Source organism: Podarcis pityusensis (genome assembly GCF_964106645.2).
Source record: "Podarcis pityusensis genome assembly, chromosome: 10".
NCBI lineage: Eukaryota > Metazoa > Chordata > Lepidosauria > Squamata > Lacertidae > Podarcis > Podarcis pityusensis.
The window spans coordinates 42227897-42242279 of record NC_138035.1 but is presented as its reverse complement, the minus strand read 5'-3'; the positions used below and the strand labels follow the sequence as shown (position 1 = coordinate 42242279).

General features: G+C 36.9%; 1 protein-coding gene across 6 annotated transcripts in view; it reads right to left on the bottom strand.

The window, feature by feature from the left end:
• The window catches only part of PPP1R12A (protein phosphatase 1 regulatory subunit 12A), a 94055-nt gene that overhangs the window by 5921 nt on the left and 73751 nt on the right, over positions 1–14383 (bottom strand). For 3 of the 6 annotated variants that reach the window (XM_080971323.1, XM_080971324.1, XM_080971319.1), the window contains 8 exons: positions 13695–13813; positions 12372–12437; positions 10996–11012; positions 8665–8791; positions 7538–7642; positions 5313–5360; positions 4078–4128; positions 204–334 (listed from right to left, as the gene is read on the bottom strand). In XM_080971323.1, the coding sequence (XP_080827449.1) occupies positions 204–334; positions 4078–4128; positions 5313–5360; positions 7538–7642; positions 8665–8791; positions 10996–11012; positions 12372–12437; positions 13695–13813 (664 nt within the window). Of the gene's footprint in view, positions 1–203; positions 335–4077; positions 4129–4790; positions 4822–5312; positions 5361–7537; positions 7643–8664; positions 8792–10995; positions 11013–12371; positions 12438–13694; positions 13814–14383 lie in introns of those variants that run through there. The other 3 variants (XM_080971322.1, XM_080971321.1, XM_080971320.1) reach the window with 3 other exon arrangements.

The following is a 14383-nucleotide window of genomic DNA, read 5'->3' as shown; positions in this document are numbered from 1 at the left end:
TGCAAGTAAACAACAACATCAATATATCTGTTAGTAATAGGGTAAAATTGGAATACTGGAAACTGTGTATTTAAGCTGAACTTATAGTCAAGCAATAAGCCAGTCTTCAGACACACAAGCATTAATAGTGAGAGATGCAGGCCATAACACTCACTGAAAGTCAACACCTGCCCAGCTACAGAAAAAAGAAAAGGGGAAATTACAAGTCCACAGAATGTCGATGCCTGCAGGCACCTGACAGCTTGGTAACCACTCTGGTCAAGGCCCTATTCTCAGTCAGCAGTCGCTCATTTAAATGCCTCAAAGCCTGAACATGCTTTACTTGAAATGTATTCTGCAGGAATCAAAGAAACAGGAGCCAATGAGAGAAATGCAATTGTGGCATGTTGAAAAGGTATCACAGGTGAAGACAACTAAAAGAAAAAAGAAAGAGATGTAAAGATAATCCTTTCTTTAGCAGCAGAGTGTTCTGTGTGAAACTAAGAAACTACCTAACCATATATAGGGAATTAGTGACTGTGGAAAGGCTGGTGCCAAATGTGTTGCTCTGCTTTCTTTTAGACCACATCAGTGGGCTGAGAGTGGGGGGTTGTCGTCTAGGCAGCCCAGGACCTCCATACACACTGCCCAGGCTTGCGCCCTGGAGACGTCACTTTGGTGCAGCAAAAACAACGCAGGAAGTGCTGTGATTTGACTTCACCCCTGGAGGTGCTGCTGGTAGCATTTCAAGCATTAAACAATCTGGGCCCAAATCCCTCTGTCGCTATATGACTAAAGTGGAACCTCTGTTTTGAGTGTCTCAAAAGCCAAACGTTTCGGTTTTCTAATGCCAAAAACCTGGAAGTAATTGCTTCCGTTTTCATATGTGCCTCAGAAGTCGAACGTGTTTTCAAATCTTCTCTTTTTTTAAATTTCTCTTTATTAATTTTCATACACACATATACACACATATGTACAGAAAATAAATTCTTCATGGAAAAAAAACAATAATAAGAACAACATAACTTAATTATAAGGAAAAAACAAAACAAAGACAAACATGTAAGTTACTGACTTCCCTCCACCTCAGTTTTGGGTTATGTAATACATTTTTCCCGCAGTTTATCTTTAAAACTTTTGTATGTCGAAGGGTTATATTAAGCCTACTGTGATCTTTGGATTTTTTAAATCTACTATAGGTTATGAATTTATTCCATTCTTTAATAAACTTTGTTTCTTTCTGGTCTCTGATTTTTTGTGTTAATTTTGCCAATTCTGAATATTCAAATAATTTACTTTGCCAATCTCTTACTGTTGGGATATTGATTGATTTCCAATTTTGGGCGATTAAAATTCTAGCAGCTGTTGTTGCGTACTGGAATAAGGTCTGGTCCTCTTTCTTAATTTCATTGCCAATCATTCCCAGAAGAAAATTTTCAGGTTTTTTAACAAAAGTATATTTAAACATTTTTTTTAGTTCATTATAAATGAGCTCCCAGAAGTTCTTGATTTTTTCACAAGTCCACCACATGTGGTAAAAACTACCTTCCTTGTTTTTACACCTCCAGCACATTTTATCTCCATTCTTATAGATTTTTCCTGATTTTACAGGGGTGATGTACCATCTGTACATCATTTTTTCCATGTTTTCTCTTAAGGCAACACAAGCAGTGAACTTCATATCTTTATTCCAGATCTTAATCCAACTATCGTATTCCAAATTATATCCCAGATCTATCGCCCATTTCACCATAACTTCTTTTATTTCCTCGTCTTTAGTATTCCATTCTAACAGTTGATTATACATTTTTGATAAGAGTTTTGAATTTCCTTCCAGTATTTCTATCTGGAATCTTGATTTTTTTTCGTTTATCCCAATCTTTTTATCTTCTGTCCACAGTGCATTAATTTGATGGAATTGTAACCAACTCGTTAATTTATCTCCTAGTTCTTCATACGTTTTGATCTGCCAACCTTTTTCTGTTCTCACCAATAAATCTTCATATGTCCATCTCTTACCTTCTATGTTTGTTTTTTTAATTGTTAAAATATCTATTGGTGACAACCACCAGGGAGTTTTCTTTTCAAGAAGATTTTTATTTCTTTCCCAAACCTCTAGCAGAGGTCCCCTAATGATGTGACTGGGGAATTCTTTATGCACTTTTGCTTTATTATGCCACAAATATGCGTGCCAACCGAATCTGGTGTTAAAGCCTTCTAAATCTAGTAGGTCAGTGTTTTTTATTACAATCCATTCTTTAATCCAACAGAGGAATGAGGCCTCGTAATACAGTTTCAAATTCGGTACCGCAAAACCTCCTCTTTCTCTTAACTTTTTCCTATAGCTGTTCTGATTAATTAAAAATCCTCTTAACACTGCCTTACTGGCATCCCAAACTATCTTTATATTAGTCTCTTTATTTAAATTCATCTCAAAATATTCTTTTAACGTTCTTTTGGCCTTCTCAATTATTTCCTCATTTTCAAAAAGATAATCGTTCATTCTCCATCTGTATGTTCCTTGTAATCTGCTTTTTATCTCCAATGTTACTGAGCTATGATCTGAAAGAGTTCTGGGTTGGATTTCACATTTAAGTGCTCTTAATGTTAATTCTCTTGAGACCCATATTTGATCCTGGCCCAACTTTGGTGTGGTTCTGACAGGTGTGTATAATGTTTTGTTGTTGGATTTTTATGTCTCCAGATGTCTATCAGATCTAGATTTCCCACCAGATTATTAAATGTTCTGGGTAATTTCCCCTGCTTAAGTTTTCTTCTTTTCACGCTTCTATCTAATTCAGGTGTTGGCACGGCATTCAAATCTCCAAGTAAAATCATCTTATGATCCTCCAATTCTGTTAACATTTGTTCCAATTTTTTAAAGAATTCAGCTTTATTCATATTTGGTGCATAGACATTTATAACGTTAATCTTTTCTCCCTGATGGTTGATTCTCAATGGATTTTGCTGACTACTCATTGCGCCTCAGCTTTCGAACGTTTTGGAAGTCAAACGGTCTTCTGGAATGGATTACATTCAAAAACTGAGGTTCCACTGTACTAAGATCCTCAGACGACTGAGGATTTTTTTAAAAAGGCAGGAAACAAGAGAGAGCTCAAAGAATGCTTTTTGAAATTATACCTATATTGGTATCTGGACATCTATATGCTATAATTGCTGATGGGTGCCGTTTCAAGGCTGCTGAAAAGACGCAGAAACTAAGACAACTATCTGTTTTCTCAGTCTTGTTCTTCCCTGTCCAGGAGTGGGGAGGGAAGGAGAGCCTATCTGCCTTGTTATACTGAGGCTTCCTTTTTTATTAAGCCAATCAGCGTCTTTCCAATGGGGTGTAGGAAGAAAGTCATATTGTGCCTCAGGAATCAATCATGCCCATCTCTAATTTGTATGTACATATGTGGTGTGTGTGTGTGTGTGTGTGTGAGAGAGAGAGAGAGAGAGAGAGAGAGACGGACAGACAGCTTATTTCTTCATTAGGTCCCTGTGAATTAAAGGTTGGATAAGAGAGAAAAAAACCAAGTGATAGGTTTAGAAATTTTTGTGACCTTAACTTCACTCTGACTGTAGCCTAAAGGAAATACTACCCTTGATGCGAAGACTGTCTGATAGCAGAGGAACCTGTATTTTCACAAATCAAACGTACTTCATTATTAAATTTTAAAATGTTTTGCCTATACTTTAAACAAACACACACACACACACACACACACACACACACACACATATTTGGGGAAAGTATAGCCATATTCAACCAATATAGGCTTTTGTTTTTTAGTAGAACCATATGTCTCAATAGTATCTGAACCAACTCAGACAATCTCAGGTAAAAGTCCTCTACTACTGTAAACAAAACTGTATGGCACAATATTCTATCCTTTACAAAAGCTGCATTCTATTAGACAGCTTTGGCATGAGCTGTGATTACATGGCTGACCATGTAGTAAAAAGCCATTGAAAATCAGAAGAATGTTATTCTGTAATTTGATGCACTCCTAATCAATACATAAAAATAAGAATGTGCACACTGTAGCCTATAAACAATGCTACTGCCCTAAATGAAAATAGTTGAAGCACGCTTACTTTGAGTTCCTCTTCCATTTCAGATATCCGCCTTTCTAGAGCTCTTCTTTCCTACAGAAAACCATTTGCATTAATAACACAATTTGGATATATATTTTAAGCATCATCTCTGTAGAGCAATCTCAGATTTTCAAGATTAAACCACCATAAGCACAGTGAGGACAAGAAACTTGCGAGGCCAGTGATGTGTAAAAAAATACTTCAAATTTAAAATCAAGACAACAGAACTAATTTCGGTCAAATTCTACCAGTTAAATACATTCTTTATATAAAATTGATCAGCCAATAGTTTTTGTAACATCAGTTGGGTATTACTCCTTTAACTGTATTTTGTGGTAGTTTAGCATACAAGAAATGCAGAAAAGAGACCAACTGCCTTAAGGAAAAGGAAGCACAAAGCATTACATTCCACAGACAGGCAAATGTTAGTTTGCATTCTGTACTACACCCAAGTAATACTAATCGTGTGTGTGTGTCCTAGTGCATATTCTGTCATCATTCATTGGACAACAGGTCTTAAAGCTAAAGTATTGCTTTGTGTTAAGACAATGCGGTGAGTCTCATTAAAAAGCAGCTGCTGTATCCAGTATCTGACATTCAAACATTTTCAAAGTGTGAAAGACAAAAGCAAATGCTACAAAGTATACATTCAACAGTGTTATGCAAAACAAGCAGCATCAGCTGAGGTGTGTAAAACTTTGGTTAGATCATACCGCTGCGAGGATACTGACTCTTGTCGGTCACCTTTCAGATACAAACCATTTGAATTTAGTTTAATCATAGTTAAGTGAGTTCCTAAACATATTTTACCCAGTTTTAGCAATTAATTTCAAGAGCTTAGTACAGTCATAATTCATTTTTGTCAGTCTGTCATTCATTTAACTCTCTGTGATTAGAACCAAGTTTCATTTTAAAAAAAACTTGTTTACTTAGCAGTGCTCAGTTAAGTAACAGTGAGTTAACCGATTTAAGCCATTTCCACCAATCGTATGTTTTTTAAAAGTTGCCAGACCAAATCCAGCGCCGAATTTTAAATTTAACTATTTGATTATTATTGCTCTTATATCAATACATAAAGTGCATCCCTTGTGCACACACAGACTGTCCAGAAATCTAATTGCCTAACTAAATTGTTGCAGTTTGTTCTTTTTCGCATACTGCTTCCCAATTCAAATTATTATTTTATAAGAATATTATATAAACCTAGAGGACCAAAAGCCCAGGAAAAAACTTACCCTTTTTTCCATTTCTAGCAGAGACCTATCAGCAAATCTTTCCTGCCTCTGAAATAGATAAGTGATCACACGCAATGTCACTCACAAGAAAAATAAAGGAGATAAATGGACGTGGGGAAAATGCAATTTAGAAAAGCACTGTTGCATTACCAGTGGTGGGTAGAATCCAGACTAAATTAGACAGTGAAAACGACAGAACCAACTCATTTCTAAGGGAATTAATGTCCGCTGTGTCTGAATCCAACCCAATATTTATTCATTTTTTTCTGTAACGTAAAGAGTGTATCTGCTTGGCAGGGGGTTAGACTCGAAGGCCCTTGTGATCTATTCCAACTCTATGATTCTATGAGTGCCTGAAATTCATGGGCACTCTCAGATTCATAGGTTTGCTGAATATAATCTCAACAGGAAACCATACTTTTCGGGGGGGGGGGGATAGAAGATACAGAAAACTATGAGGTAGGCGCCAGAAACATAGTTAATGGTATTCAACATCACAAGCCATCCTTTAATAAATGGCTACTGATGATCTATACACAAATTTAATATAGATTTCTTGCAATGGAGATCAATGAAGGACAGATACAGGGCCAGAGTTACATTTACTAATAATTTCAAATAACACTGTAACACAGAATACGGCCCATAGCTAATCAGATCAGGTCAGATCTCCAATGTCAGAGTGAACATGAACGAATACACTAAAGGGTCTTTATAAGGATATGTGCACATTCAAGCCTCTCTCTGCCTGTTTTAGTAGTCATTAATCAGGTGGCTGGAATAATCACTTAACATTTCCCATCCTGCTTCTAAACTTGTTCTCAGGAAGTTTCTGCCATCATATATCAATTTCAATTAATAGAAGTTGCTGCTCAAGGGCAAACACACTGCTCCTTTTGAAGGTATAAGCTTAAAATCAGTCTCTATCAGCAGCAACTTCCTTACACTCCATGAACTCACCACCTTACTTTTTACCCATATAAGTTAATGATTATTGTTCACTTCTATGGAGCAGTAATACTAGGGATAAAACTTGACACCTAACATTAGCTGTCCATTGAGAAGGGCCAGATGGTATGCAGGGGGAAGACTTCCAACTCAACTCCACAATATCAAGGACACTGTCTTCCCATCATAATCACATAAATTTTGAAGTCGTTTATGCAGCAATTAAAGAAGAAATGTTCATGGGTTAAAGACTAGGCCTTGTTTGGATATAATGATTAACTATGGTATAGTGTTGAATGAGCCTGCTATGCCTCCACCTCCAGTTTTCACTTCCAGTTTTCACTAACCACAGTTTATCATCAATATCAAGGACACTGTCTTCCCATCATAATCACATAAATTTTGAAGTCATTTATGCAGCAATTAAAGCAGAAATGTTCAAGGGTTAAAGACTAGGCCGCTCACTTCCTCCTCCATCAATATAAAGTAACAATTTACAACTTAGCCCTATGCAAATTGTGTATGAAATACCATTCTGGACACTTAAACCTTTAAAATGTATAAAAATTTTGCACTTCACATTTCATTTTTCTAGTTTGCCACCTCACTGCATGTTATTGCCTGAACTCCACCTAAGAGACTCAGATTCCATACACTTCCAAGAGGCGCTGGTAAAGCCCAATAGAAACCTTCTAATATGTGAAACGTTCAATATTGATTTATATTTCTAATAGAACTTTTGTGCCAGGTTTATAACAAACAGAATTAAAGCATGACGTTTAAAAGGAACTATTAAAAAAGTGTGTTTCCATCTCTTTGGAAAATGCAAAGATAATCCTTGGTGACACACATTTTACTGAACCTACATATGCTTTTTCTGTGGTGGCGCCTCATTTATGGAACTTCCTCCCTAGACATTGGACTATTGGCCAGCCTTCAAAATGGCTTTGGAGACCCATCTGTTCTGTTTAGCTTTTAACAATGATGATTTCATTAAGGTTGCTGCTAGATTTCAGAGTATTACTAGATTTGTTACTAAATTTCCTGTTAAAATATTTTTCAGGCCTGCAAAAATTTGAAGGATTCTCTAATTTGTACTTATTGCTCTGCCTGTTATTTTGGCATTTTATTGTTTGTAATCTGTTTTAAACTGTATTAGACAAATTTGTGATTTTATTTGTTATATGTTTGTAAGCAGCCTAGAGAGGATATCATATAAGGCAGCCTGAAGATCCTTTGAAGAAATAAAATTAAATTGAGAGTTTAGAAATACAAACCTGAGTTGCCTTTTCCAACTGTAGTTTGAGATCCGTCAGTTCCATGTTGGTATCATGCAATTGTGCTTTCAATTTTTCATTTTCAGCTACAATCTGTTCATAAAGCTAAGAAATATGCAATACTTTTATAAATCAGGCACTTCTTCAAACTTCTAACTGCATTTATAAATTGATAATTGTGGAGACATAAAATTTAACTCCTAGGATTAGAAGGGCAGTAGGCAAGGAGCAACTGTTTAGATTTCAGGGTTCTGTGTATGGCTGAGCGATATATGGTTTTCAATATTGTGATATATCACCAGCTAAACACTGAGATATTCCAATATATCACAATGTCTGAAATAAGGATTTAGCCTAACTTCTATCCTCTATGCTCTGGAAACCTATAGGTTCGATTACTGCAATGTTTTATACGCAATGCTACTTCTGAAGACAGTTCAAGAACTTCAGCTGGTGCAGAATTTAGTGGCCAGGTTGCTCACTAGCACAAGACGGCTTGAGCATATTACACTGATCCTGCACTGATTGCCAATTAGTTTTCAGGCCCAATTCAAAGTGCTGCTTTTGACTTATAAAGCCTTAAGCGGTTCAGGATCACAATATCTCAAAGACCACCTCTCCCCATAGGAACCAAGCTGGACCCTGCAATGATCAACTTTCTCCATACACCACAGTCACCTCTCTCCATTCAGGCAAGCAAGAGACATTATACTGGTTCAAGGACAAATTCCAGTTAGGCGAAAGCACTAGAGAAGGGTGAAGGGCTGGTGAGGGGAGCATCCTAGGAAAGGGGTGTAGCCTGGGGAGAGTCCAATGGGTGACACAGGGTGACCATGTGGCTCACATTCAGCCCTGGGCCTGAGGTTCCCCAACCCTGTTCTAAATGAGAAAGGAGGTGGGGTAAAGTGGTCATACATTTGAAGTTGCTTTACAAATAGTACGTTAACAATGGCCTCAATCAAAATTTACCTCAAAACCAATACCATAGAGCTTGAAATTGCATCTTATAGTCCCCAGAGTGTATGTATGCATATGGTGTCAAACTGAATTAAGAGAACCATACAGAATGACTTCACAAACTTGTAATAAAGTCATCTTGTTAACACACAACTCATGGGGTCAGATACCTTTTTAAAATCTGTTGTATCTTCTTTTTCTAGCTTGCTGGAATATGATTTGCGATCTTCCAAGTAACTGTATCCAGTCCGTCCTAGTACTGAATCGTAACGATCTCCTGATGATCCTGTGTCATATCTTCCAAAAAGGAATAAAAGTTCAATCTCTCACAGCTCTATTCAGAATTACAACAAACTATGGTCTGAGCTAGCTCTAATTTAGAAACTAAGTCACAGTGGCTTCATTTGCACATCAGAACTGTCTAAAGTTAATTGTTTAGCATGATCATGCAGGTGGCTCCTCCCCTAGCGCGAGGGACAAATCACAATCCCTGGTGTATTGTAATGTCTGAGCTTGGGATCATGATTTGTTTCACTCCAAACAAATCAGAATGTGAAGCCAATATTTGTTCTTAGCTTACCAAGGTGGGGATTGGGGCAACGAAACAAGCCTGATCCCTCATTCAGATATAATGCTACATCAAAGATCATGGTTTGCTGTTCCTGCTGGCACTATGGAAGGAGCAAAGCTGCAGTGATTTCCATGTTCATGGGAAACTAATAATGATGGTTTACTGTGACATGCAAAACTGGGCCCTACATGCAAAACACAATTTATACTATTTTTCCTTAGTTGTCTCCTCAAAGGGTTCCAAGATTCAATTATAAACCACTTCACCTTGTTGTACCTCCGGCAACACAACCACAGATATGCTGCCTTGTTGCCATCAATCAGTAACGCTAAAAAGGGCAACACAACTGAGAACATTCTTCTTTTTATTTGCTCTCAGTTGTGCAGCACAATGCTTTCTCAGCCAGCTTTCTGTCAAGGAGCATTCCCCTCTTCCTGATGTCTCTGTATTAAGAAGTGTTTGTTTTTTTCAGGTGCGGGGGGACAGTCCAAGTTGGGCAAAGAACTAGGGGGTGGGACATTTTTCTTCCTGGCTTTGTCCACTCAAAACCACTGCCCACACTCCAAAGCAATGTTCCCACCAATGTTGCAGTTTCCATAACTCTTGGAGTGAAATAGTATTTTTTTTGGGGGGGGGGTGAACGTTGACCAGATAAATGTCCAAAAAGAAAGAAGTCCCTCTAAGGGCACCCATAGCTACTCTCCATGCAAAAAGGGAAAGCATCATTTCATTATTGGTAGTGCTACCCCTCCCTGGCACCACTTTCCATTTTATCACATCTCCTGGCTGCTATTTTCATGACCTACATTGCAACTTCCCTCAATTTCAGCCACTAGTGATAATTGCTACCTTTGCTTTTCATAACTCTGTTTATATTTCAAAAAAAATCTCACTTTTCTTTATAAAACACAATTCAAAGTGGCATGCAAACAAGTTTTACAACACCAGTCTTTGGGGAGAAATGGGAGACCACAGGTCAAGGCTAAAAACCTGAAAGTTATTCATTTGATTCAGTTTCTTTCATAGAAGTTGTTCGATAAATAAAAATCATGAAATCCAAATGCCTGCCTTTATTTTGAATGGGAACTGGTTTAACACGCAGGGGCAGAAAGATCAATAGAGAAATCATGGCTTTCGGGTAGAATTCAGCAAGACTGAAGACAACAGAGTTGGTGCTCTATTTTTGTCTTTCTCATATTCTGGATTTCTGTTATGCGAGATGATGGCCTCAGAGGGTGGAATGCTAACTATGACTTGTCAATTGGGACATTTCATTAACCTCATGGTTTCAACATTCTCAAACTATGATTTGTCAGATTTGATCATTGTGACGAACGATAGTTAAGCTCTGAAAATGATGATTTGACATGACATCTGAATTAAGTCACTGACATATTAATATTGTAACTCAACTAAAGATACAGTGTGAATTCAAATAATGTGTATGCAGTCTTCCACTTCTCTCCATTTTATACAAAAGCAAACGTGAACTAGGGTATGATATTATCAGGGAACATCCTCCACTTGGGGACTTCCCAAAAGCTGGAATCTTACAGATAAATGGTTAAAATCCCCTCAATTTAGGTGTGGCAAAGCATACAACCTTCATCATGTTTGTAACCAATGAATCATATTGCTTGGCTCTTCTGGAACATTTTATAATCCTCAAGATGTCATGGCGCTGCCATGCTGACGGTCAACATGCTAGCATAATAGCAACTCTGTGGACATGTTGAAACTGGATGTAATCTTCAACAGTTTTGGTATCTATGGAGAACTGAGCTGTGGGCAGCTTCTTGCATCGCATCATTTGCGAAGTGCCTTTTTCCATAAAAGCATGATTAACCTCTCATTTCATTAGCAACATTAAACAATTAAGAATGTTATACTTCCCATCATAAGGAGAGCTAAACGTGAAGAGTGCACATACCTTGAAATGCTTTCACCCTGAAGGAGGAAGAGGAAACAAATATTTTAAAAGACTGCACCTATGTTTAACAAGCAAATTATTCACAGCTTACTAGACAATTAATGAGAATTTAAGTAAGTCCAGCATTTAAAATAAAATGGACCATAAAATATACTGTATGGCAGAGGTGTGGAACCACCAGCTTACAGGTCCATTCAGGTCAGCTAGGGGTTCTATTTTGCCCTGGGAGGCCATTTCCCCCAAACCACACTCAGCTGCCCCATCCCTGATGTCATATGTGACATCAGGTATATGGCAGGTAAAGGCGTGTCTGCTGTTACTTTGAAGTCCATTTCCAAGCCATGTGTACTGAAACTTATCTGCAAAACAGTCTTCAAAGGAAAGTTCTTTTCAAGTTGTCACCCAATGTCATAACAACACCAGGTGATTGACAGGTGGGCAGTACCACCCACGTGTCAGAATTGACACTTGGGATTGAGGGGAAGGAAGGATCTGGCCCACTGGCGGTATGCAGTTATCTACCCGTGCTGCATGGAATCATAGGCTGGAATCCAAATAGCTAACTTAAATACACCAAGGGATTGGGCATGCGCAAAGGCATTTTGGACTTCTTTCTTTGAATAACAGACCTTCCAAGCCGAAGAGCATTTCAAAGACTTCTATGATTTCAAAAGTAATTTGCAATGCAGCTTAGAGAACTGCTGTTTGAGTGATACAAGCCCAAAGTCTCCATAGCCACATGAAAGTAACTGCATGTTTGGATCCTAGCAACAATTTGCAGAATCTTCACAAGAACACCAATGTTAGAAATATAGACCCCATATTATGACAAGGTTCTAGAGAGTTAATGATTCAGCCTTCCTGTTCTTTTAGTATTCTATGTATTCCAACTGCTCTCTCACCACAGTCCACTATGTGGTGATTTTAAATAAACTTTACACCATTCAAACCTTTTGTTTGAATATATTTTGTAGGGTCCACTTAGAGCTTATTCAAGTGACACGTTCAAATGAAACAGATAATGTTGGCATTATCACAGCAAAATGTATGCAATCTCAGTTAATGCACTATTACTGAATTTAAACAGGATGCAATACCTGTGGGAGTGTAGCTTTTGTAAAATATGGCACTCAAATGAGAATCAAAATGAAAGAGAACAGGGAAAAAGATACATGGAACAGCACTGAAATATGAAAACAACTTTGTGCGCTATAATCAACAGGTTATGCTTCTATGAAGGCCAAATGAAATTATCACATGATCTCTGAACTTAATGTTTTAACCCCAGAAGACACAATTTTCTTCACAGAACCTTGAATAAAATCGTAGCATGAGATTATGTCTTTTATGCAAGGAAAACAAAACAGAACAATTACCTGTGTTTCTTTTTTATTTGTTCCCTCTTCTGAATCAGATGGGTGTTCTTGTTCATTTTCATCACTCTGAGGGAGGAAACCCATTTAAAATTAGCATATATTTACATTCTGCCTCGGGACAGAACAACTTAGAAGGAGGGCTTCCACCAAACAACATTTTCAGCCTTCAAACTGCTTCAAACAAGCAGATATAGTTTGTCAATAACAAAATTCTATCCTAGTTGCTCACCACCACTCACACATTTATACTGGAATATAATCTATTTTTGTACTCTTCTAAAACAAAATTTCAACTATTTTTGTCCAATTCTTCAATTCTGGGACAACTTACTGTAATCAAGTTATTTTTTTAAAATAAAATGATAGACACTCTTTCCCTATAAATAGCAGATACATAGAATCTGTATTTTCAGATTTTATTGGGGCTGTTGGGTTGTTGTTTTTATTTTTATTAGGTATTTTGTGGTTCTATATCTTGATTTTATTTTGTGAACTGCACTGAGACCCCTGGGTATAGGCGGTATATAAACAACAACAACAACAACAACAACAATATACAAACAGCAATTTATGGGTGGCAAGTCCATATTAATGTTTAAGCAGTTAACTTACATACAAGAACTTTTACTTAACTACTTTACAGCATCTCATTGCAACATCTCATTCATCTCATTGTTTCTGATTTAAAGTCACACACATAATCACCCAAGCCCTAATTAACTAAAATGCATGCTTATCCAATGTATTATGAATTATGTATGCGTTACAATTAATATCACACATTTTCCATATTACGGGGGGGGGGGGGTATAGTCAAAGCTTGCATTGAGTAGACCCACTGAAATTAATAGCCATGACTAACTTGGGTCCATTACTTTCAATATGTCTATTCTAAGTAGAACTTAGTTGGGTACTGATTTTACTTTAAGGCAATGACTAATAACTGAATTCATTAATTGTCCAAAAAAGCTGTGATATCAGTGATGAAGAAGTCTGTTGTCTCACTAATAAAAAAAATCATGTACATATTGTGGATGGGTTGGTGATTCATGAAACAGTTTGAACGTCTAGATCTGACAACTGGGTATAACCACCACACTTCTAAAATGAGATTGATAACTGTGTTAAGCATTAGATCAAGAGTGCTAATAGCTTTAAAATACATGAATCTCACCCATGTCTGAAACATAAATCTGCAATATGAAAACAAAAACCCAATTTCCACAGCTTGTTTTATCAACTGTGTTGCCTCAGTTCATTGAATTCTCCCTGAACTGTTTCTAAATACAGATCTATATGCAATTTAAATGGGATTTTACTTACATCCTGAGTCCAAAAAGAAACTCCTGTAGATCTTCGTTTTTCTCTTGGCCGTCGCCTTTCCCTTATTGATTTTGTCTGTGATTTATCTTCTTCTTTTTCTTCTTCTTTCTTCCCTGTTTCTATTTAAATAGCAATGCATTGAGATTTTAATGAAGTCCAGTAAATATACTAATTTGCAACACATTACATTTCTGTTGTCATTCCTGAAGCAAGACATTCAGGATTCAAGTTTATGAAAATCCTAAAATGCTTTTGAGAATATGGTAAATGTAGATCCCTTTTAACATGCCATTATTCTCTTTATACATTGTTCCATCATTTCTAACGATAATATTTCATTGTAGTATTATATGGATTTAACCTTAAGAATCAAAGCCTAACACATATGCATACATTATGACATCTACAAACACATATTCATCAAAGCAACCAGAGCACACTTATTCAGGTAAGTATTTGTTTAGCCAGAAGCATCAAGAATTCAGCGTGCAACAGACTCTTTCAGAGAGATTTGTGTTCAAATTAGCTAGATTTGCTTTTCTTTGTATGGTAATGCATTTAATGAAATCCAGCAATTTTCAGACCATGGTAAGGTGCCACTTCTTGTAAACTAAGATTTAAAGTAACATGTCAGAAAGATCAAAGTTTAACCTTTCAAACTGATTGTTCAGCTCCAAAATGCTTTTATT